We start from the raw sequence: 24,571 nt of genomic DNA on the forward strand, positions 1-24,571 counted from the left end.
TACCATATTTTAGTTCGTAATTTGCCATTGATGGAGATACTTCTTTTGTTGTAGTAGTTCCATGTATGTCTATGTGCTTTCTGTAGTTTTGTGATCTGTCTTTCACTGGATAACTAGTTCAGTCCTATTTTCTGTATAATCTTTCCCAGGTATGTGAAACTTTCTGCTTGCCTTAGCTTGTCCATACTTAGTTTCCAATGGGTGTCTGTGGATTTTGTGTCCTTGTACTGTTTTTTTGTATGAGATTCGTATTTTGATTTTGGCTGAGATTTTATGTAGTGTATCTAGAGCTCCTTTGGCTTATTTTTTTATTATTTGTTTCGATCATCAGCAAAGGCCAGACATTTTATGTTGATAGTTCTATCATCTTCTTTCCCAATCTTTTCTCTGTTAACTCCTTTGTCCCACGTCCTGATTATTTTATCTAAATATGAGTTAAATAAAATTGGCGATAAGCCATCTAATGGGTGGCATGCAATCTCGAAGTCTCACTCTCATCTTGATTTTGAATGGTCCTGAGATCTCTTCCGTGGACTTCACTTTGGATGTTTCATTTTAATTCTTTCTGGATTAGCTTTCTCGTATTGTCGATTCATTTCTTACAGGTTGTTGGAGAGGTTTTCTCTATCTATGGATTCATAGAACTTATTGAAGTCAACAAATGTTATTGAGGTGTTTCTAAACTTTCTGTTGGTTAATATTGTCTTCAGTCACCAGTGCGTGATCTCTTCCTAAACTCTCCTTGATATTCTCCTACCTGTGGATCTATGAGATTCTAGCTGATTTACTAGGCTTTGGCTAGAATTTTGTATTTCCTGGGAAGTAGGGAAGTTCATATGTAGTTATTAGGGTCTGTTTTGTTTCTCTATTTTTTTTCTTTTTATTTCGTTTTTGTTTAGTTGTGGGAACTCCGTATCTGTTCTGAAAGGTCTGTCGGTTCTCTCATTTTGTCTTTTTGGTGTAAATTCCGCTTTGATTTGGTGTAGCTGATGATCAGATTTGAAACATATTTTCCCTGTGCTTACATTCGTAATTTCTTAGGACATTGTTGGAGTATTCCCATATCCACAGTTTCTTGTTCGGTTTCTGGAATCGTGTGAGTTTGAGGTCGAAATTCGAGCAGACGTTATCAGGTTCTCTCCATTCTTGTTTGTTCTCTTGTGGACTGTTTGTTTTCCTGTTGCGTGTCTTAATTTCCTTTCCCATCCTAACTGTGCATTAAAATCTCATAGTAACATTTTTATGTTCTTCCAGGGGATTTTGTTGTTAATGGTTTCTTCCAGATCTTCCCATCATAGTAATTTGTAGGGGCAGGTGCCCTGACGTGTATAGGCTTTGTTTCCAGGTTGTATCATGCATGTTGAACCCCCCCCCCCCCCCCCCCCTTTCAACTGTGATTTGAAGTTTATTACAGAATCCAATACTGATTTGTGTGCTACAAATCCTGTTGCAAAGAATTTGAGGTTTCTTCCTGGAAGAGTTCTCACTGGTTTCCACTTGTATATTCTGCAGTTTTCTGAGTCAAAGTTGTTCTCATCCGAGAATCGTGTCTCCTGTATCACAAGTATTTTCATATTGAATTTAACCATGGTGTTTGACAGTTGTTCCAGTTTACCTAGTTCCAGCAGTGTGTTCCCGTGTAAAATATTCCCTCAGTCGTGATGGTTTTTTGAGAAGCCCTGAGTCTTCTCATAACATGTCTGATCCCCTGGAATCTGATGATCAGGTCTCAGTCTTAGTGATTGGGGCCCAGACTACTGGATTCTTTCCCATTGTTATGTCGCGATTATTGGTTCACGTTGAGGTTGTCGTGGTGAATTCCTAGAGAATCTCATAAAACTGACTGGAGTTTTTGAGTTCCAGATGATTCAATTGTAGCTGGGTTCACAAAGCCGACAGAGTACCGATCGTTACCACATAGTCTGGGTTTTGGGATATCACCTGTGACTCTAAGCAGGGACCCTCACAGGATGCTACCATCTGGAGCCAGACGGACTCTGGTCTTTTTAACGAGGTATCTCTTCCCCCTCCTCCGTCCTCATCACTTGCGAGATGAGGCCCCGAGCTTGGGACCGGCCAAATACGTGAAAATATTTTATTTACAAATCTGTGTTCACAACCTATCATCTTAAAAATAGTGTCCCAGCGTTTCTGCCATTGCTGAAATGTGTCGTGGGTGCCTCCTTTCAGAATGTGTTATGCAGCCTCTGTGATTCACACTGGATTCCTGCAGTGGTTCGCACACTGGACTCTTATTTGGGAGGAAAATGGTTAAAACCTGCATCCGGCCGTACAGATTTAGGTTTTCCAGGATTTCTCTAAATCACTCCAGGCAAATGCCGGGATGGTTCCTTTGAAAGGGCACTGCCGATTTCCGTCCCCGTTCTGAACACGATCCGAGCTTGTGCTCCGTCTCTAATGACCTCGATATTGACAGGACGTTACCTCCGTCTTCTTTCGTTCCTTCTTCCACATTGGTGGCAAAACGGCAGTCTTCGAGCTGGATCTTTAGCTTTGTAGGAACGCAAATTGGGTGAGTAGAGTGGGTTGGAATGTGATAACCTTGTTTCCAGTGGGAAATCCACATGTGAAGAGACTAAGGTGATAACAAGCATTGTCATCATGGAGCAGCCCATTTTTCCTGAACCACAGAACCAGTTGATGTTACTGAATGAACTCTCTCAAATACCTTACAACCTCACCATATAACAGTTATTGATGGTCTGACCTGTGGGGATTAAGTTGTGACGCACAGTGCCACAAATGTTGAAAAGACGATGAGCTTGTACTTGGTTGGGCTGTGGACACGCCTCGTCTTTATCAGTCGTGGAGGTGGTGAACTCTTCCATTGTAAAGACTGTTGCTTAGGATCGTAAGAATAGATCTGTGTATTGTCACCCATAATGATCCTCGACATGTCGAAGCGTGGGCCATTGGCAGCTTCGGAACAAACGTGGTAGCATTACACCACATGTTGACATCTTACGCGAGGATTGCGTGCGTTATTCCCTATGACACACTAACACTGGCAGCAATTTTACGGAGTGTTCTCCGATGATCTTCATGCACGAGTTGCCAAATAGTTTTGATGTTTTCGGGTATTTTGCTCACGGAAGTCGACCTGATCTCTCGTTATTTCCCAATGTTATTTCACTCTTGAAGCTCGTGTGTGACTCAAAACATGTCGCAGGACTCATTGCATCAGTGCTGTGTGCTTGTCGAATTGTGACAGGTGTTTCTGCGAAAAATTTCCTCAGATTTCCTAAGTTGCTGTCCAAGTTGAAATTACAGTAGTGGTAACAGATGTGATCAGAACCCTCCAGTCACACAGCTCCCAATGTAAACATGACACTGTCTCTCAGCATGCTGACTTGTGAAAGTCGGAGCTACCTGTGCCTGTGTGTGCAGTCTTGCACTGTCATCTGTTGGTGTATTACAGAGCTACTCAGAAATTTTTGATACCCTATTGTACATAACTGGAGAATAAACTACACATTTTACAAACATCTGAAACACAGACTTACCTCTATCATCACTCTTGCTTTCATTTATAAAACGTACAAATATTCTTAGTCTGTGTATTCAGTTTGTGATTTTGGATCCCTATGAAAAAATTCCAAGAACTTGCACTCTTTCTTACACTTCTCGTGTTTACTGTGTACCATTTCAACTATTATACACATACACAAGTAAACAACAAAGACTCTCTCTTTGTTATTCTCTAAATTGACATTATAGTGAGATCACTGATAACGGAACAAGGACCTGCTTCCATATTAGGAGTAACACCAGATATGAGCACTATCCCAAATGTCAAAGCATGTGTGCATATATGGCACACAGGCATTGTACTCAAAGTGCTAACCACATGATGAACTGTAGAAAAGTAGGGCTCTACATTCTCTGTCTAAAACTGGAAATCTTGTTTTGTCTATAAAATAATAATAATTTACACAAAAGGAAGAGAAGCAAGCCTATTTGACAGAATGAGCTTCTGTTTTGCCAGTGTCATGATGTTGCCGAAGTGAAATGTGTTGGAAAGAAAACCTGTTGTTGGTGTGGCATTGACAAAATTTGTAATTTATTTGTATTGAGTTGCTCACTGTTTTCTAAGTCTGCCATGAAGTGAGACTAACAATGGTTAACAGAAATTTGAAATTCCATTGTTACTACAGCTGAAGTTGGTAAAGGACACATGAACAGCATACAATGGTATTTTACTTCTTGGAAATAGCTAACTGTCAATCAGTGAGGTGACCAGCTAGTGACTCCAAGAATTTGAATTTTTTTCACAACTTCATTGTAGGATATGGTCAATACTGCCTGACAATATGCAGTCATAAGAAGGACATAACTGGCCAGAGTATGTGCTGATTTTGCATTTAACACAAATCTGTAATTGGTTCTGTGCTTCATGCAACACGACTTGGATCAGTTGGTATAATGGTTACATGTTAAAAGTGCATCAATCTTGTCGTATAGATGAAAGGAAGTTAAGAGATTAAAATGAATGAAATAAAATAAATGTGGTAATCACTGTATCAATAGTTCATAATTGAAATATTGGTAAAACTGAACATTTATTAATAGACTGTCACATAATTTTTAAATTTATATATGAATTCAAAACATTTGAACCATAATTAATTTTGTTTTTATGCGATATATTTTAGCTATTTTCTCTGTAGAACAGATGGAGCAAAATTAATCTCAAAGTGTTTAATTTTTTGTTTCAGCAGAATCAGTGATCCTTCTTTAATGATGTATTTGCAGTACAGTAAAGGTAACTCTTCCAAGAAACAAACAATTGGACAGTGTGTACCTTCCAAACTAAGGTTCTCTTTGTTAAAAAGTACAATTGCAGAAATGTACAGAAGAGTGTGTATTGGGAAAAGTTTATCACTCCAGATTGCAGTCATACTTGTCTAGAATCTTTTCATTGAGGAAATGTTTGTTTGGCCACAGTTGCTTCCATATTAAAAATTCATTTATAAATGTTCTTTGTGAAATTACACACGTTATAGCATAGTTTTCTTTCTTAAAGCAGCAACTGTCAGTAGCAACTACAGACTTATGATTTGTTTCTTCCAGAAGATATTACAAAGCAATGTCGATACCTTTATGGAGTTTTTTTTTTTTTTTTTTTAATTGTCTTGTGCATGACTGAAATGTGATGTGGGTGAAGTTAACTTCTGCAGTTGACAGAATGAAATAAAGAAAACATTTTTACTGTTTGTCATGGCTTAGTTTTGTTTTAATAAGTACAGGGCGTTTGAACAGTTGAGAGACTAAGGGTAAGAAATCCTCACATAAACTGTAAATATGGGCACTGAAAAGGCAGATATAGAATCTTCCATCTCATTGTCTCTAGGTAAAGCAACACCCTCCAATAGTTGGAGATGTTAGTAGAAAGATATTGTAGAACATATGAAGGCTTACTTTTAAAATTTCGATAATGGTCCTTTCAAGGTCACCAGTACATAGCAGTAAAACTTTTTAACAAGATATAGTTTAAGAGGCATTAGCACAAATTGTAGAGAGAATCTGCTATGATTCTGGTTTTGAAGTTGGGGAAAGGAATGTCCTTTCCACAAACTCAACAGAATGCTGCCATCAGTATCAACAGTAGTAGTGAGTAGCTGTCTAACATAGTCTTCAATTAGGAAAACCGTATAACAATATCTGGATGCAAATTATTCCTCAGTAGTTATTCTAATGGGGATTCCAAACTCATGTCCCAATTTCATTTTAGTTCCCCATAACAAGCAAAAATTTTTAGATAAATTCATACATTGGGCATTTTACTAAAGATGGTTAGCTCCTTAAGAGATGTCTAAAGTGTTACTATTTCTGAGTAGCATTAAAGAGCTTGTTGTTCATAGTCTGGGGTATGGTTCATTATTTGGAAATGATGTCTTCTGCTTGTCCTCCAGCAATGTCACTATAATTTAAAAGTTACCTCTCACTCTTAAATGGTTGAAGTTGTGCACAGACAAAATTTGTTTGAAATTCTTACATAACAAAGCTGTATAAGTCACGCTTACCTTAGAAATAGCTGATATGAATTACCATGGCATTTAAAGAATCATGGGTCTCCCAGAGAGAAGAGGATGTCCTGGATATTATGTCTTCTAGATCCATTCTCTAAATTCTTTGGAAGAGCTCTGCAAATCACAGTACACAAGGAAAGTCTGCTTGTCACTGCTGTCAATCACATACAGCTGTGCACCAGGCTTCAAAGATGGTGAATTCTGTTGGTTGGGAAATCTTCAGACAATGTCTGGAGAAACAAGGGAGCAGCCAACTACCTCTCTTTTCTTGATGTCATCTTAGTGTTGCTGCAGTGCTAATTTAAAATCCAGTTAAATGCACAATGGTGGGTAAAATTTACTGTGCATGGTGTTGTGTATGAAAGCATAGAGGGTGTCTTGACCTTCAAAAGTGGTTATTGACTCGCAACTCAATGGCAAAACACACCTGTGAAATTTGTCCACCATGAGTTGTTTTGTTTGGATCTCCAACAGCTGTGTGGCTCACTGGCAGTTGAAAAAAAGTCACTCTCCTAGCAAGTGGCCTGTGATGTCAATAAAAATGACATGGTTGTCAAGTGATGTTCCCATTGGAGATCAGCTAATACACAATGTCTATTTGTTCCATTAGCTCCCATTGTAAGTCTAATGACCTTGTGTATTGCATGTTGTTCACTATGGGAGGATTCAGTTGACAACGGGAGCATATAGAACCAGCCCCATTCCTAGTGTTCTGATAACCACCCTATGTGTTGATTGTTTACTTGGAGGGCACACAGTTAAGTTCCACCTCTTAACTTCATAACAGTAACTCAACTGCCACTGACATTTTAAAAATTAGAGTTATCTTTGAATACTGAATGGTACGTGTACATTTTCTGCCAAAAACAGCCCGTCTGAATTTCGGCTACAATCAACAAAATTTTATCATCCTCAGTTACATCTTTAGGGCTTCTTTCTTACTTTTGCCCACACAGAGCATGGGAATATTTTTAGACTTATTCAGGTGGACCAGCATGCAGTGATAGTGCCATATCATTAGTCACAGAGGGTTTCACATGGATGAGAGACTGTCATATGCTACATGTTTCTACAACAAGGCTGATGCTGACCTCGCAAATGTGACACAAAGTAGTCAGTGAGTTTTGCTATTTAGTCAACAAAATTACGATGGACGAAGTAGAGGGATACAAATGCAGACTAGCAGTAGAAATAAAAGCTGTTTGGTTTTTAAGCAATCACATTTGTATATTGACTGTGTTTTCCCTGAAGTCTGCCACCTGATTACGCAAATCCCTACAAATTAGAACCGCCAGGTGTTTGTATGAATTGACTGAATGACTGTTTACAGTCAAGTGACCACACACCCATTTATATCAACCATACAGATAGGGCAGGAAGTTGTCAAGATGAATGCATAATACAAGAAACAGGGTACAGGATTTAGTGTGCTTCAAATACTTAGGAGTGTTAAAGTGTACAGTTCACAAAAACTTAGTATTCTATAATTACAGTATCAATCAGTAACAACTCGAATCAGTGAAGCAGGCAGTAGACTTCACTTTAATGATAGGATATTGGGAAAATGCTTACAAAACATTTGAGGGATGCATAACAAATAAGACCAATGGAAAAATATTGAATGTATAAGAAGAAGAGCAGATTGTCATGGAAATGGTGTAAAACCTGAACTGGTAAGTGACTGAATATAAGATGCAAACTATTCTGTAAAAGCCTACTTTCAAAGTTTCAAGAGTTGATGTTTGGTTTCAGGTCAAATACACAACAGCATCCCTAAATATCATTCCCATGGGTACCATAAAGATTAAGCCATTACAGCATATATACCGAGGCATTTTTGCATTCATTCTTCCCATGCTCCATATGCAAATGGAACAGGGTGAAAGAGGGAGGGTGAGTGATTTAATATGCTGATACTGTTTGCAGTAATGTGTGAAGATCATAGAAATGTAAAAGTATAAAATATTCAAGCTTTTTACGAGCCCAACAACATATCTGAGGGGATGCTGTTGCAAGGTGAAATTCATAAATGAGAAAACAAGTCAGAGCAAGAAAATCTTTCTTTGCAATTTCTATAGCGATCAAAACACCACTGTTTGCACTTTCTTTTTTTTGTACAGATGATCACAATTACACACAGATATTGATCTGCTAAAAACTACATCAGTTATATGCTTTTTGATATCAGTGATATTATGTGCCTTTTGGCCAGTCATTCAATAATTTATACAATATTTACATCGAGCTTTATGTTTTACATACATCACTGACAAAGCAAATTAAACCTATTAGGAGCACCTTTGTTACACAATGTAATCAGTAAGTATGTCTTGCAAATATAGAAAAAAGATTTAACAATTAATATATATATAATTATATACAAACAATTTTTACTACAATTTACTGATGTCATTAGTTTCATTCTTGTGCCTTATAAATATTTATAAAATATTATACAATATTTATAAGAAGCAACAGAAAACTATCAACAACAGGAGGAGAATTACAGCCATATTGTTCCAAGTCAACATAAGGTAAATTGATAAATAATTAAAATATTTTAAGTATATATTTTTTGCACATGCTTAACATGATATCCACCATAGTTGACTGTTTTTGGTAAAGTCCCCCATTTCCCGCTACCTTATGTGCAGCAGATATGTATTAACGTGTCCGATTAATCCTACAGTCTGCTCCAAACACACACAGACTATTACTGGCTATTATTTATTGTCTAAGCATTGTAAAGAATTTCAACATTTGCTAGTCACAGAAATAGTTGTGATGATGGACACCACAGAAGAATATCTTCTGGTCCCAAAGTCAAATCTTTTCCTCTTCTTGTACTTCAGTACTGTTCCTCCCCACTTTTTGCCATTACATCACAGTCTGAGGGGATTTATTTCACACACTCACACAGAAAACATCTAAAGTTGTCTTTACTGCTCATCTATCTCTGCAAATTAATGCCAACACCAGTATTACTGGGATGATGCACTTGATTTTGTGATTGGAACTGTGACCCAAAGACGTGCTGTTGTGATTGTGGTGGTTGTTGTTGTTGCTGCTGGTGGTGTTGCTGCTGATGCTGAAGCGAAGTATGATTTGGAGATGTTGAGCAAATTCCTAATAAAACAAGATAATATATTACTACCTTATATATCTTTATATTTAATACAACTAAGAAGATTCTAAGAGAAACATTTTTGTTAGAATATATTACAAAATTACACTGACTGTGTTACCAAAATGGGAAAAACTAGTACAAATATAATGAAGTACCTGATGGTGAGGAGCTAAGTTTATCCCCTGTGGACATCCTAGAGAATGCCAGTAGTGCATCAGGAAAATTTGGTGGTGTTGCTGGGGTGTTGCATGGTGTGCATACCTGCTAACAAATTAATACTGTATGAATACACATGTAACTCACTGCAAACTGGATCAATGGAAATTAGGGCTAAATAGGTAACATACTAGCAACATTATTATGAAAAATGTTACTCGAGGCAAGAAAGTAAGAATAAATTTAATATAATATTAACCATAAATTGAATAACTAATAATTTCATTTCATATTTTAGATTGAATACTGACTACATTTATTTCAGCAAACTTCATATTAAAATCTACTGACTTCATTCTAAACATACATGTTGATTACAGAACCAAATTTAAGCAATCTACAAGGAAAAATTCTGTAGCAAATAACAGAACAGAAATGGTACATGAAACAAGAAATGGCTATATTTATTTGTGTCCATTCGTGACTGATTTTTAATAGTAATATTCATAAAGTTTCCAGCAGGAACAGTGTCACTAGCTATTGACACTAAAACATCCTTTATTCATACAAGATAACCACTGAGAAGATTACAAACATTTGCTGTATCTCACTCCAGCAGGTCTACAGCAGTTGAATAATCAAACTGGAACTGCAGTAACTTATTATAATATGGCACTTTTCATTTTATATTTTAATTCATCACACACATGAAAATTAGCAGCACTTGTTTGCACACCCTGTTGGACAAGTATATTTCAAATGTACATTTCAGCAACAACCCTAATGATGTCACATCTGAAATCCGTTTTTCATGTACCCTGCCAATGCTGCACACACCAGTCCCACCACTCGCAGAAACTGTGTTTTCAACAGAAGGTTTATCTTTGATACTATATATCTGCTGGCCTGTAAATCCATCCAGCATCTTATATTTATGGAAAAGCAATGGTCCACATGAATAAGATTTTATTAATGTATTAGAATGTGAATGTTATATGACCATACATATGGGGTGTTACAACTTTGGCTACAATCATAGAGGTTTTTGGTGTAATTTTCAGTGACAGTTTTCGATTTTGCATCAGCATGTTGCCAAAGTTACAGATTGTTCCTAGCACATTAGATCTGGCTATAGATGAACAGTGTCTGGATGCTGCAATAGGAAAAGCAGCATCTCTCTTCGGCATTTATTTGTAGGCTCTTAAAGCATGCATAACATTAAGAACATTCTCATTCATGAGAATTAATTGTTAACAATAAATTCAAAAGTACTTACAAAGAGAGAGGGCCAAAATAAATATAAAAAAATTTGGACTGGATGTCTTATAAATGTTTAGGAACACAATGCATGAAGAGAGATTACCGAGGAGTCAATACAGGAGATATATATTGTACAGCACTCTCACATCCATCTTCAGGTAACCAAGTTAGTATACTGTAGGAAAGCATAATGTGATCATAGAGAGACAAACTGGTTGTACACCTTTCACAAAAATTTGTGGTCATGTCAAGGTGCCAAAAGTTCTAATACATTGGGCTTTTTGTTATTGCAATGTCGCAAAGGGGAATAAAATTCTTCTTAGTATTCCTATTACAAAAGCTTAGCCCACCAACATGTTGAGCCTGCAACAAAGGCAGGCGTCACCTGAATATCAGACATTCTTACCATAATGACCTCAAGTTGACATACACCAAATTAAGCTTATACAGAACCACTGCATTAAAAATCTGTCCAATGCCTCTCCACATTTGGCACCAGTACCTGCAGGATAACTTAATGTTGCAGAGAAACCAAACTCTGAAGCTGCTGGGTATTTGTAAATTAGAATTGTGCAGGAGCTTCTGTGGACGAGTTACCATTTCTCTATCGAAACAAAAAGAGTGCTGTAAGCTATGTGGCAGTGGGTTCATAGTGTACCAGTATCATTTTTCTCCCTATCCATTTTATTCACAGATTATGTGAAGGGAGAATGTCTGTCAGTAACCCCCTGTATGAGTCCCAATTTGTCTAAATTTAGCATTGTCCTTATTACATGATATATATTTTGGAGAAAACTGGAGGTTTCCCAATTCATTTTGGAAAGTGGGCTCTGAAAACTTTCAAGAACAAACTAAAAGTGGCAAAACTTGTACATAGCTCACATGCAATTTCAAATTTTGATAGCATGGAACAGGAACAGTGCAACACAGTCAACTTCAAACAGTGTTGCAGATGACTGTACCCATAAAAAATATGAAATCATGGGATGGGTGAGTGTGGTGACCACTGTACCATGTGTGTAGTTGATTGGTGTAAATTACTTACAAATTGTGTATGTCTTGTTCAGTCCTGTACCAAAAAAAAGACGGCTTCTGGTTCTGTTGTGTATTTCTTAACATTTAATTTATAGTTGAATGAATAAATAGTGTGTTCAAGTACATTGTGATTAGATATCATAAGGTATTGACAGTGATTGTCCGGAGCCTACTGATTCACAATAATTCATATTTTGTTTTCCAATGGGTTTGACAAGAGGCTGAACCGAATTAAAAGAATCGCTATACATTCTCAAGTAAATATAAAACTGTTACTAATTTACATGAAAATGCAATGTGAACACGTTTTTTGTTATGGAATTTTTCTAAATCTATGCCACGCACCATCCACTACTTTTTCTGATTTAGCTTTCAACATCAATTGATAAATTCATAAATTTGTCACTACTGTTCCTGATCTGAGACCCAAACACCTTCCATACAACCATTTTCTTTTGTTGTTTGCTTGCTTGTTTAACTGCGATTATCTTGAGATCTCCATACATACCCCATTTGTATTTTTCATACTGAATGTGAGTAGCAGTTCAAAGATGTCATATGTGGGACAGTGACAAGAAGCTAATGGATTAATTATGGGTCGATTTACCTTATATTTTTTATAGAAGAGATCCATTCTTCTTGGTAGTAAAATTATCAATCAAATTATCTTTAAATTTCTGGTCTTTTGTCAGTTGTTTAACAAGGTTTTTTTTCTATGGCAGTTGTGCAGGGACAGCTTAACCTATCATTTGTCACTGAAGGCGATTTTTAATTCTTTTAAGGGTGCTCGTATGTCTTTTAGAAGGAGCTGTATTGACAGAGAACATAAGAATCAATTTGATAAGCTTAGGTACTTCATTATAAATATTTTACCCATTATCAATTTAAGAAGGTCTGCAGATAGTAAATATTTATGTTTGTCAACATAAATGTTGCCTAACTCATTTTCCAGTCATTCATTGTTGAAGAATGGGTAAGTTGTGAGAAGGCAATTCAGTTTCATTGTTGGGAAATTTGATTTGTAATTTCCACACTGATTCTTATCACGCAACTGTATCTACTGAATATTTTGAAAATCTCCAGAACACATTTACATTTGTATTACACTGAGGTGATAAAAGTCATGGGATAGTGATGTGTACATATACACTACTAGTCATTAAAATTGCTACACCACGAAGATGACATGCTACAGATGCGAAATTTAACCGACAGGAAGAAGATGCTGTGATATGCAAATGATTAGCTTTTCAGAGCATTCACACAAGGTTGGCGCCGGTGGCGACACCTACAATGTGCTGACATGAGGAGTTTCCAAGCGATTTCTCATACACTAACAGCAGTTGACCGGCGTTGCCTGGTGAAACGCTGTTGTGATGGCTCGTGTAAGGAGGAGAAATGCGTACCATCACGTTTCCGACTTTGATAAAGGTCGGACTGTAGCCTATCGCGATTGCGGTTTATCGTATCGCGACATTGCTGCTCGCGTTGGTCGAGATCCAATGACTGTTAGCAGAATATGCAATCGGTGGGTTCAGGAGGATAATACAGAATGTCGTGCTGGACCCCAATGGCTTCGTATCAGTAGCAGTTGAGATGACAGGGATCTTATCCGTATTGCTGTAATGGAGCGTGCAGCCACGTCTCGATCCCTGAGTCAACAGATGGGGACGTTTGCAAGACGACAACCATCTGCAGGAACAGTCAACAACGTTTGCAGCAGCATGGACTATTAGCTCGGAGACCATGGCTGCGGTTACCCTTGACACTGCATCATGGACAGCAGCGCCTGCGATGGTGTAGTCAACGACAAACCTGGGTGCACGAATGGCAAAACGTCATTTTTTCGGATGAATCCAGGCTCTGTTTACAGCATGATGGTCACATCCGTGTTTGGTGACATTGCAGTGAACGCACATTGGAAGCGTGTATTCCTCACCGCCATAGTGGCGTATCACCTGGTGTGATGGTATGGGGTGCCACTGGTTACACGTCTCAGTCACCTCTTGTTCGCACTCACGGCACTTTGAACAGTGGATGTTACATTTCAGATGTGGTACGGCCCGTGGCTCTACCCTTCATTCAATCCCTGTGAAACCATACATTTCGGCGGGATAATGCACGACTGCATGTTGCAGGTCCTGTACAGGCCTTTCTGGATACAGAAAATGTTCGACTGTTGCCCTGGCCAGCACATTCTCCAGATCTCTCATCAATTAAAAACGTCTGGTCAATGGTGGCCGAGCAACTGGTTTGTCACAATACGCCAGTCACTACTCTTGATGAACTGTGGTATCGTGTTGAAGCTGCATGGGCACCTGTACCTGTACACGCCATCCAAGCTCTGTTTGACTTAATGCCCAGGCGTATCAAGGCCGTTATTACGGCCAGAGGTGGTTGTTCTGGGTACTGATTTCACAGGATCCATGCACCCAAATTGCGTGACAATGTAATCACATATCAGTTCTAGTATAATATATTTGTCCAATGAATACCCGTTTATCATCTGCATTTCTTCTTGGTGTAGCAATTTTAATCACCAGTAGTGTACATATGGTGTTAATATTGCGTACACAAGGCATAAAAGGACAGTGCTTTGGTGGAGCTGTCATTTGTACTTACGTGATTCATGTGAAAATGTTTCTGACGTGATTATGGCAGTTGGAATGTTTAATGGTGGTTGGAGCTAGATGCATGGTCATTCCATTAGGGAATTCAATGTTCTGAGATTCTCACTGTCAAGAGTGCACTGCGCATACCAAATTTGAAGCATTATCTCTCACCACGGACAATGCAGTGGCCGACAGACTTCATTTAACGACCAAGAGGAGTGGCGTTTGCGTAGAGTTATCAGTGCTAAAGGATAAGCAACAATGTATGAAACAACCATAGAAATGAATGTGGGACGTTTGACAAACGTATCCGTTAGGACAGTGCGGTGAAATTTGGCGTTAATGGGCTACGGCAGCAGACAACTGACGTGAGTGCCTTTGCTAACAGCACAATATTACTTGCAGCACCTCTCCTGAGCTTGTTAGCATATCAGTTGGACCCTAGATGACTGGAAGACAATGACCTGGTCAGATGAATCCCGATTTCAGTGGGTAAGAGGTGGTGGTAGGGTTTGAGTGTGGAACAGACCCCTCAAAGCCATGGACCCAGGCTGTCAACAAGGCACTGTGGTGAGCTGTGCCTACACGGAATGGACCATCGACTAGAAATGGTAATGTTTGTGGCTGGTTGGAAAAACATTCTGTACAATTCAAGTGGATGATATGGCCACCCAGATTGTTGACGTGAGTTCCATCAAACATTTATGAGACACAACCGAGAGATAAGCTCGTGCACAAAATCCTGCACTGGCAACATTCTTACAATTATGGACAGCTACAGGGGCATCAAGGCTTAATATTTCTGCAGAACACTACGGCCACTTGTTGGTGCACTATGCTGGGCAAAAGGAGGTCTGACAGAATATTACAAAATATCTAAGACTTCTGTTGCCTCAGTGTATCATGTTATCTAAGTTCTCATAAGATAACATCTTAAGGGACTGGAAGTCGCACTCACTAACACTTATTTCAGTGTGAAATTTCTTGTTACAATTTTCATTACATGAGGTCACAGGCCATTTTGTGTTGAAGAAGTGCATAGAGATGGTCACATAAGCAAGTATTTTTTGTAAAGGCAATGGAAGAAAAGGAACTGAGTTTTATTAACAATGCTAAGCAAGCAAAAACCACTGCTTAATGCCTCTGTATCCCTATCTTGTTCGTCTGTGGTGATATTTTGGAAAGTATTTTTCAATTCATCGTATTGAAGATATATTGTAAGAACAGCTTGTGAACTGAAATTTCAGTGTGTTGTGCATGTTTGAGGCAATCTGAATCCTTTATTTTCAATGAGTTGTCTTGTATTAGATGACTTGCTAAAAATAAATGGAATGTTACAATGTTGTAAATGATGCGACTGACTGACTTTCGGTTTTTTTTAGGTCGATGTAATAGTGGTAGATTAAGTTTATCAGCATAACAGTGCAAAAACATAGCTTGTGGACATTTTTGTTTAGCAAAATCTTGGATACTTCCATGTTTACCTGCCATTACTGAAGCTCCATTGCATGTTCAACTAACAATTTTATCAGTAGCTCCCCAAGCATAAAGTACGATTTGTAATAAACTCTGATCAGTTATGTCACTAGAAACACTGTGGAAACCAATAAATCTTTCTATGGGGCCGACTAGAGTAAAACCTGAGAATAATACTGATTTGTGACTTACATGAAACATCCAGGGTGCACTCTAATATACTCACAAGACTAATTTAATTGGATAGATAAAAAGATCTACTCACCAAGTTGCAGCAGAACACCCACATAAAAAAATGTTGTAATTTGCAAGCTTTCGGAGCCAGTGGCTCCTTCTTCAGACAGAAGGGTTGAAGGGATGGGAAGAAGGGTGAAGGAAAAAGTCTGGAGAGGTCTAGGAAAAGGGTTAGACTTCGGGAAAGTCACCCAGAACCACTGACCAGGGGAGACTTACCATATAGGATGAGAAGGAAAGACTGATTGTTGGGGACTGCATCGAATGAGATTTGAAAACCTGAGAGCTTAAAGGTGGAAGACAGGGTAATATGCAAGACAGAGATTACTATTAAAACATCGTGCACAGGTTAATAAGAGTGAAAAGCAAAGTGCATTGTACGTAACGGAGGTGGGAGGAGGCAGTGAAAAATAGACGGGAAAGGCAATGAAAGATGTTGAAAACTAAAACGAAGTGAAGCAAAGAGTACTTACAGTGAAGAAATGATGAGACAGAAGAATTTAACGTAAATTAAGGCCAGGTGGGTATCGAGAACCAAGGACATGTTGTAGTGCTAGTTCTCAACTGTGGAGTACAGAAACTGATGTCTGGGGGAAGAATCCAGATGGTGCGTGTGGTGAAACAGGCACCAAAGTCACGAATGTCACGTTGTAGAGCACGCTCTGCAACAGGATATTACGAGTTGCCAGTATACACCCTCTGCCTATGCCCATTCATTCCAATTTGGTGCTCGCCACCCACCTGGCCTTAATTTACGTTAATTTCCGGTCTCATCATTTATTCACTGTAACTACTCTTTGCTTCACTCCGTTCTAGTTTTCTACATCTTTCATTGTCTTTCCCGTCTATTTTTCACTGCCTCCCTCCCACGTCTTACGTACAATGCAATTAGTTTTTTCACTCTTATTAACTCGTGCACAATGTTTTAGTAGTACTCTCCGTCTTGCATATTACCCTGTTTTCCAACTTTGTGCTCTCAAGTTTTCAAATCTCGTCCTATGCAGTCCCCAACAATCAGTCTTTACTTCTCATCTCGTACGGTAAGTCTCCCCTGACTCGCGGTTCTGCGTGACTTTCCCCAAATCTACCCCTTTTCTTAGACCTCTCCAGTACTTTTCATTCATCCTTCTTCCTTCCCTCTCAACCCTTCTTCCTGAAGGAGGAGCCGCTGGCCCCGAAAAAGCTTGCAAATTACAACAGGCTTTTATGTGTGCGTTCTGCCGCTGCTTGGTGAGTATACTTTTTAACTATCCAATTAAATTATTTTGTCGATAATTGATTGTTTTCGCTGTTATACTCACAAGACTGTAAAGCTTCGTTATGCGATCATTAATGACAACAGTTACCGATTCAATTAATTCTTTCTGAACTGTGCTCATGTTCCTTTGAACCCAGAAGTGCTCTGCAAGTGATCACGAATAAAGTGCTCCTGTGTAGACAAAAGTTTCAATAATTCAATTTGTTGTCGGACGTTTCATCTTAAAGTGTCCTCTGAATGTAAGCTCTTGTTTGCCCAAGAAACAAACATCACCAATATGTCTCTCGATTACGAATCTATTTTGTTTGATAATTGCCTTGTTTTATGGCTAGAAGTTTGGCTCCTTCAGAAATTGAATGTTCATTTCGACCATGACCCGCCCTTGATTCGGATTCTTGTATCCCGGTGTTTCTCGACTTTTCTGTCAAAAATTTTTGTCACACACACTCCGAAAGAAACTGACGCCCATTCTTTTTCAATCCCAGATCCCCCCCCAAATAAAACAAACGTGCAATACAATTTATTTTTTACATAAAAACCTGTAAGCCAGGAATACTTTTTATACCAAGAAGAAAGTGCGAATAACTTATCTTTATAAGCGCACTTCTTTTCGTTAAGTCCAGTTCGAAAATTGCTTGTCATCCAATTCACGAAATAGAGACCCAAGTGTTCCGTCTGCACAAGCCATAATACAATAAGATAAACTCAAGAAATCGCGAATTATACCACTAAAACAAAGTTTCTTAAAACAGAACAAACAATTTCACAGCTGTGGCAAGCCTCAATACCATACTCCCCCTACAATACATGTGTCTGGCTGCCGGTAGCCGCGTGGAAACGTGAGGCCATTGCTGGGAGCCTCCACTGAATTATTAAATTGGGTAGCATGCATAACGCAGTGAACTCTCAACTCAAGGATAGATCGAATGAAATTGTAGTAACGTACAAAACAAGTGCCCCCCCCCCCCCCCCCCCGGTTGGCCGTGCGATCTAAGGCACTGGTTTCCAGGCGGGACCGGCACGAATCCGCCCGGCGGATTATTATCGACGTCCGGTGTGCCGGCCAGTCTGTGGATAGTTTTTAAGGCGTTTTTCCATCTGCCTCGGTGAGTGCGGGCTGAACACTGTCTCCATGTACGCGTACACCATAATTACTCTACCATGCAAACGTTTGGGGTTACACTCGTCTGGTGTGAGACGTTCCCGTGGGGGTCCACTGAGGGCCGAACCGCGCAATAACGCTGGGTTCGGTGGGGTGAGTGGACCGCTGTAGCATGTTGTGGGATTGGGAACCACTGAAGGCTACGGCGGGGACGAAGCCTCTCCGTCATTTCTAGGTATCCACTTCAATTCAATACAATGTACAAAACAAACTTACACTGGTTTCAACGCGCTGTTATATTCTAACTGTAAGTTTCCTTCAAATTTCTTGATACGCTCAGCCTATAAAGAGCTGATCCACCGATATTGAAATATTTCCTAATTTTTAATTGCCTGACCAGTCTGATCACAAGGAAACTTGTTCCCACTGTGAAGAGATGCTGCGTTTATATTGACTTTGCTAGTATCTACGAGTAGGTGCCAGTTATTTACACTAAAATAATGGTCAAGATTCTCCATCACGGATTCGATATCAGTGCAAAAATAGCATTTTATCTTGGAGAAATATTGTGGGGAAAAAAAGCAGCACAGTGGCCACGAAAAACACTTTCTTATAGAAAAAATTTTATTCTTTTAACCTCGAAGATATAATCGCAGATGTTGCATGGACATTTATAAATTACAAAAATATCGATGAGACACACCTGTGACAAACATGTTGCTCATTTGATTCACTGGAGCCTTGAAATGATGAGTATAGGTGTGCATATAAGAAGTAACGAACGCACCCAACTCCAAGAACGGTGGAATTGCGTAAAGCCGGGTTCACACACCCAACGAAAGTATCGCCACAAGTCAAGTCATTCTGGAGTGGCGCTGTGAGCTACCGTTCACATAGGACGCCACAAATTCTTCGTAATTGCGCAGTTTGCAAAATGGCGTCACCTGTCTCAGCTGAAATGATTCGGGCCTGCGTTAATGTTGTAGCGCAAATTGTGGCATTAGAACCGAGCGAAGAGTTAACGGCAAAGAAACGGATTAAACGGCTGTACATATTACTAAATAAGATGTTTTGGAAACATAACAAATGTAAAATATTACTTACCAAAGTGTTTCTCGTCTCTCTTGTCTCGACTACATGTTTTAAGAACCGGTCTGCAGCTTCAAACCAAGCAAGGCTGGGTTTATAAATACCGTCTGTAGACGCACCACTCTTAAGTGATCTCAGTACTTTTTTATGTTCATTCATGTAAGCATTTCGAATGCATCGAATTTTTAATTTTGTTGTAGCTACATTAATTCCAGATACATATTCAGGCATACTGTTTACTATTTCAATTAATGGGCATCTCTCAAATTTCTGTCTATACGCACTAGACAGGTTTGAATCCAGCCGCAAGGTAGCAATCGAATGACGTTATTCGATTGTGGAGAAGGCAAAATGGCGCAACAAAGTAGAACCAAGTTCAACTTTTTGTGGCGTGACAAAAGTTGCGCTTCTTAAATGGCGCCACCGAAAACTACGAGTTCACACATGCAACTACAAAGCAACTGCAGTTCGTCATTACCAGTGGCGATACTTTTGTTGCCTGTGTGAACCCGGCTTAAATCTACCGTAACTGACGCCATTTGGTAGGAATCGATGCGGACTACAGATGCAGCCTTTCTTCAGCTGATATAACTCGTCAGTAGTTAACTGTCTTGCTCCGCCATTTTACCCTCAATTGCAGTGAGTAGCTAGCGAAAAGTCATCTACCGCCTTACATGTAATGCTTTGGAACAAAATTCATGAAGGCTGTAGCAGTTCAGTGGTAAGCATCCTACCACCACACGTTTCACGCTTATCCTCCTCAGTCATCATGTAGCATATATGCCACGGCCAACTTTACATCAACACATCGGCATCTTTCGTAACAATATCGATATATATCGCATGTATATCGGCTAATGTATATTAGGTATTGAGTATCGAAAGCGATATGTTTTTACGGTATGTCATTGTTTGACTCACAGGCACCACAGTTCTCATCGCAGACTTCTTGCCCATTCCAGCTACCACTAATCTTTGCAAATTAACAGTAAATTTCTAACAGTGGGCTTAATTTAATTTCATATTCAGTACTGCAAATGAGCACCAGCTTTGAACATGAATGTATCTGTACTGCACGTTCATTAAAGTTTGTTACTTCTGTGTGATATTGCCACAATTGCAAATGATTGGTACGAGGTGCAAAACGAACACGATTGTTTTCGTTTGTGCAAGCTTCCAGCAAATTTCAGGATCTGACTGAAGAAAACTGTTCATCCCAGTGTCAGCAAGCATGACTTCAGGAAATGAATGTAATTTCTGCTTGTTTTAGTCATTTTTAACTAGAATTTTTCAGTACACGCCACAACTAGTACAACCTATGCTATCGAATAAGTGATGTTTTATTTCCTCACAACAATACAGCGACGCTTAAAAAAACTAAAATCAGCACTAATCTACTACATTGGGCAACATCCCGTACTTTCACAATCAGAAGATACAAGATGAAGAAGAGGGTGAATGAAGAAGAAGCGGAGAAATATGACGACAAAGATTACACAGGCCAACGAATTTTTTTTTAAAAAAAAAACGTCTTTACTTTGATAGCTGATCTTTATAGATTTTTATGAGCTGAATCCAAATCTAGCCTTAGTTTTTTTGTATTTGTATTACCCATAGGTTTCGAGCAAACTGCTTTTTATTATATAGTCAAAATTCCTATGCTATACGGTAAACGGGGAAATTAATGAAACGCTTTGTTACAACATAAGCAAGCATGGTTTGTATTTACAGTAGGCTACTTAAACCAATGATATGTGTTAATAGAGGTTTCACTTGTCAGCTTGAATTGGTTGGAACCCCCTAAAAATCATGTTGGTGTTCCAGCGGCCTTGGTAGCGGTTTTCCATCACTTTAATGTCCTGGTGAAAACGCTCTCCTTGTTCCTCACTAACATCTCCCATATTGTCTGGGAAGTAATCAAGTTGACTGTTCAAAAAGTGAACTTTCAGGCTCATTAAACATCCTAAAGTTTTAAACTTCTTTAACATTGTAGCTATAATAGAAATACATTCTGGGTCTTTTTCATGTCCTAGGAACTTTGTAACGACTTGCTTGAATGATACCCATGATTCTTTCTCATTTAAGGTCATTGTGGATTCAAAGTTAACATCAAACATCAATTTTCTAATGTCAGGTCCGACAAAGACGCTTCTTTTAGTTTACCTTCAGAAAGGAGTGGAAACTTTTGGCAGAGATACTTAAAACATGGTTCCCCTATAGGCAAAGCCTTTACAAACCCCAAGGTTTTTGCGTAGAATGTTCTTCTCGCCAGGTTTTGAAGACTCCTCACATGCCATTCTTCTGTACCAGTGTTGATCCCTAGCCCTATTGCCCCCATTCACACAAGAAACATGGAAAATTGGTAAAGCCACCTTTCTGACCAAGGAGCATGCGTGATACCTGTAGATTGCCACATATCATCCAACGATGAGCAGAATAGCTTATTTTATTTAGCACTATTTCTAGGTCTTCATAGCTTTCTTTCATATGAATAGAATGTCCAACAGGTATAGATGCATACATGTTACCACTGTATAATAAAACAGCCTTTAAACTAGTTTTGGATAAATCAATAAACAGTCTTCCTTTTTGTATTCAGTACCAAACTCGTTCATCAGACCGAGAATGTCTGAGCAGTACACTAAATCACCTTCTTGTTGTAAAAACTTGGAAAATTGCTACTCTCTCTTTCTACACACGTATATGCTGGTTCCAACTACCAAAAGTTATTTTCTTTTAATCTAGGGCCAAGAAATTCAGCTTTTTCTTTCGTTAAGCCCAGATCCCTAACCAAATTGTTAAGCCTAGTCTGAGTAAACAATTTGGGCTCTAGACTTTCTGTATTACAAAGGAAGTCGTCACCTCGTTCATCTAAATCACGCTGTAAATCAGGAAATATTTCTGTTGGAATAGAATTTAAATCATCTGGTGGTTCAGGAACCGGCAACTCAACACCATGCCCTACTGGTGGGATGGTGGACGGAAGGTTAGGGTAGCTTATTACCTTCTTGTTTTTCGAATTATGACCAGTAATATCAACACTGCAAAAGTAGCAATCATCGGAATGATTTCTTGGCTCCGCATCATTGAAACAGCAAATCTAAAGGCTTTTTTTTCTCCCTTTTAGACCATTTTCTCAGACCTTCAATACTCACATGCGGCGCCGAGGATTTATCTTGATCACCAAGTTTAAATCCAAAATATGATAGATAAACCATTTTCACAAAGTCTGTAATGTTTCTTTGGTGTTTTTAATCGCAAATTCACCACAAATATAACAAAAACTGTCAACAGAGTTTTTACAACAATGATTAGACATTGTACTGAGCCCATGTACTGGAAACGGGAAAGTGAGGCTAGGTTGACAGTAAACAAAACACCACCTGTTAACACAAAAACAGAATCGACCTTTTTTTGCCAGCAAATGTTTTTCAGCAGTGCTACCAACGTCATATACGTTCATTACACCTCCTTTTTAAATTACACTCCTGGAAATTGAAATAAGAACACCGTGAATTCATTGTCCCAGGAAGGGGAAACTTTATTGACACATTCCTGGGGTCAGATACATCACATGATCACACTGACAGAACCACAGGCACATAGACACAGGCAACAGAGCATGCACAATGTCGGCACTAGTACAGTGTATATCCACCTTTCGCAGCAATGCAGGCTGCTATTCTCCCATGGAGACGATCGTAGAGATGCTGGATGTAGTCCTGTGGAACGGCTTGCCATGCCATTTCCACCTGGCGCCTCAGTTGGACCAGCGTTCGTGCTGGACGTGCAGACCGCGTGAGACGACGCTTCATCCAGTCCCAAACATGCTCAATGGGGGACAGATCCGGAGATCTTGCTGGCCAGGGTAGTTGACTTACACATTCTAGAGCACGTTGGGTGGCACGGGATACATGCGGAAGTGCATTGTCCTGTTGGAAGAGCAAGTTCCCTTGCCGGTCTAGGAATGGTAGAACGATGGGTTCGATGACGGTTTGGATGTACCGTGCACTATTCAGTGTCCTCTCGACGATCACCAGTGGTGTACGGCCAGTGTAGGAGATCGCTCCCCACACCATGATGCCGGGTGTTGGCCCTGTGTGCCTCGGTCGTATGCAGTCCTGATTGTGGCGCTCACCTGCACGGCGCCAAACACGCATACGACCATCATTGGCACCAAGGCAGAAGCGACTCTCATCGCTGAAGACGACACGTCTCCATTCGTCCCTCCATTCACGCCTGTCGCGACACCACTGGAGGCGGGCTGCACGATGTTGGGGCGTAAGCGGAAGACGGCCTAACGGTGTGCGGGACCGTAGCCCAGCTTCATGGAGACGGTTGCGAATGGTCCTCGCCGATACCCCACGAGCAACAGTGTCCCTAATTTGCTGGGAAGTGGCGGTGCGGTCCCCTACGGCACTGCGTAGGATCCTACGGTCTTGGCGTGCATCCGTGCGTCGCTGCGGTCCGGTCCCAGGTCGACGGGCATGTGCACCTTCCGCCGACCACTGGCGACAAAACGATGTACTGTGGAGACCTCACGCCCCACGTGATGAGCAATTCGGCGGTACGTCCACCCGGCCTCCCGCATGCCCACTATACGCCCTCGCTCAAAGTCCGTCAACTGCACATACGGTTCACGTCCACGCTGTCGCGGCATGCTACCAGTGTTAAAGACTGCGATGGAGCTCCGTATGCCACGGCAAACTGGCTGACACTGACGGCGGCGGTGCACAAATGCTGCGCAGCTAGCGCCATTCGACGGCCAACACCGCGGTTCCTGGTGTGTCCGCTGTGCCGTGCGTGTGATCATTGCTTGTACAGCCCTCTCGCAGTGTCCGGAGCAAGTATGGTGGGTCTGACACACCGGTGTCAATGTGTTCTTTTTTCCATTTCCAGGAGTGTATTTTAACTACATAAAAGCACTAAAATTCTTTAAAAATCGCTTAATTTAATAAATTTAACTGTAAAATGTGAAGAAATGGTGGGTGATATAGCTTTTAAAGTACCATATTTGGATTCCCGCCCTAAAAACGTACGAATAAGGTATTTTCGGCAAAAAGTTTTTCATCGTTGGCCTGTGTTATGCATTTCCAACGAGAAAACGCTCCAGGAGATGTCACTTGTACTCAGGTGATTCATATGAAACGGTTTCCCGCGTGATGACGGCCG

The 24,571-nt window shown here is 39.8% G+C and overlaps 1 protein-coding gene across 2 annotated transcripts in view; it reads right to left on the reverse strand.

The window, feature by feature from the left end:
* Positions 1 to 8,092: 8,092 nt before the first annotated feature.
* Positions 8,093 to 24,571, reverse strand: part of LOC126175474 (UBA-like domain-containing protein 1) — a 156,411-nt gene continuing 139,932 nt past the window's right edge. Inside the window, exons 3-4 of one of the 2 annotated variants that reach the window (XM_049922287.1) lie at positions 9,333 to 9,438; positions 8,093 to 9,176 (exon numbers count right to left, since the gene is read on the reverse strand). In XM_049922287.1, coding sequence (XP_049778244.1) covers positions 9,001 to 9,176; positions 9,333 to 9,438 — 282 coding nt within the window. In that variant the 3' untranslated portion in view covers positions 8,093 to 9,000. Of the gene's footprint in view, positions 9,177 to 9,332; positions 9,442 to 24,571 lie in introns of both variants that reach the window. The other variant, XM_049922286.1, reaches the window with a different exon arrangement.

Source organism: Schistocerca cancellata, chromosome 3 (genome assembly GCF_023864275.1).
Source record: "Schistocerca cancellata isolate TAMUIC-IGC-003103 chromosome 3, iqSchCanc2.1, whole genome shotgun sequence".
Classification (NCBI taxonomy): domain Eukaryota; kingdom Metazoa; phylum Arthropoda; class Insecta; order Orthoptera; family Acrididae; genus Schistocerca; species Schistocerca cancellata.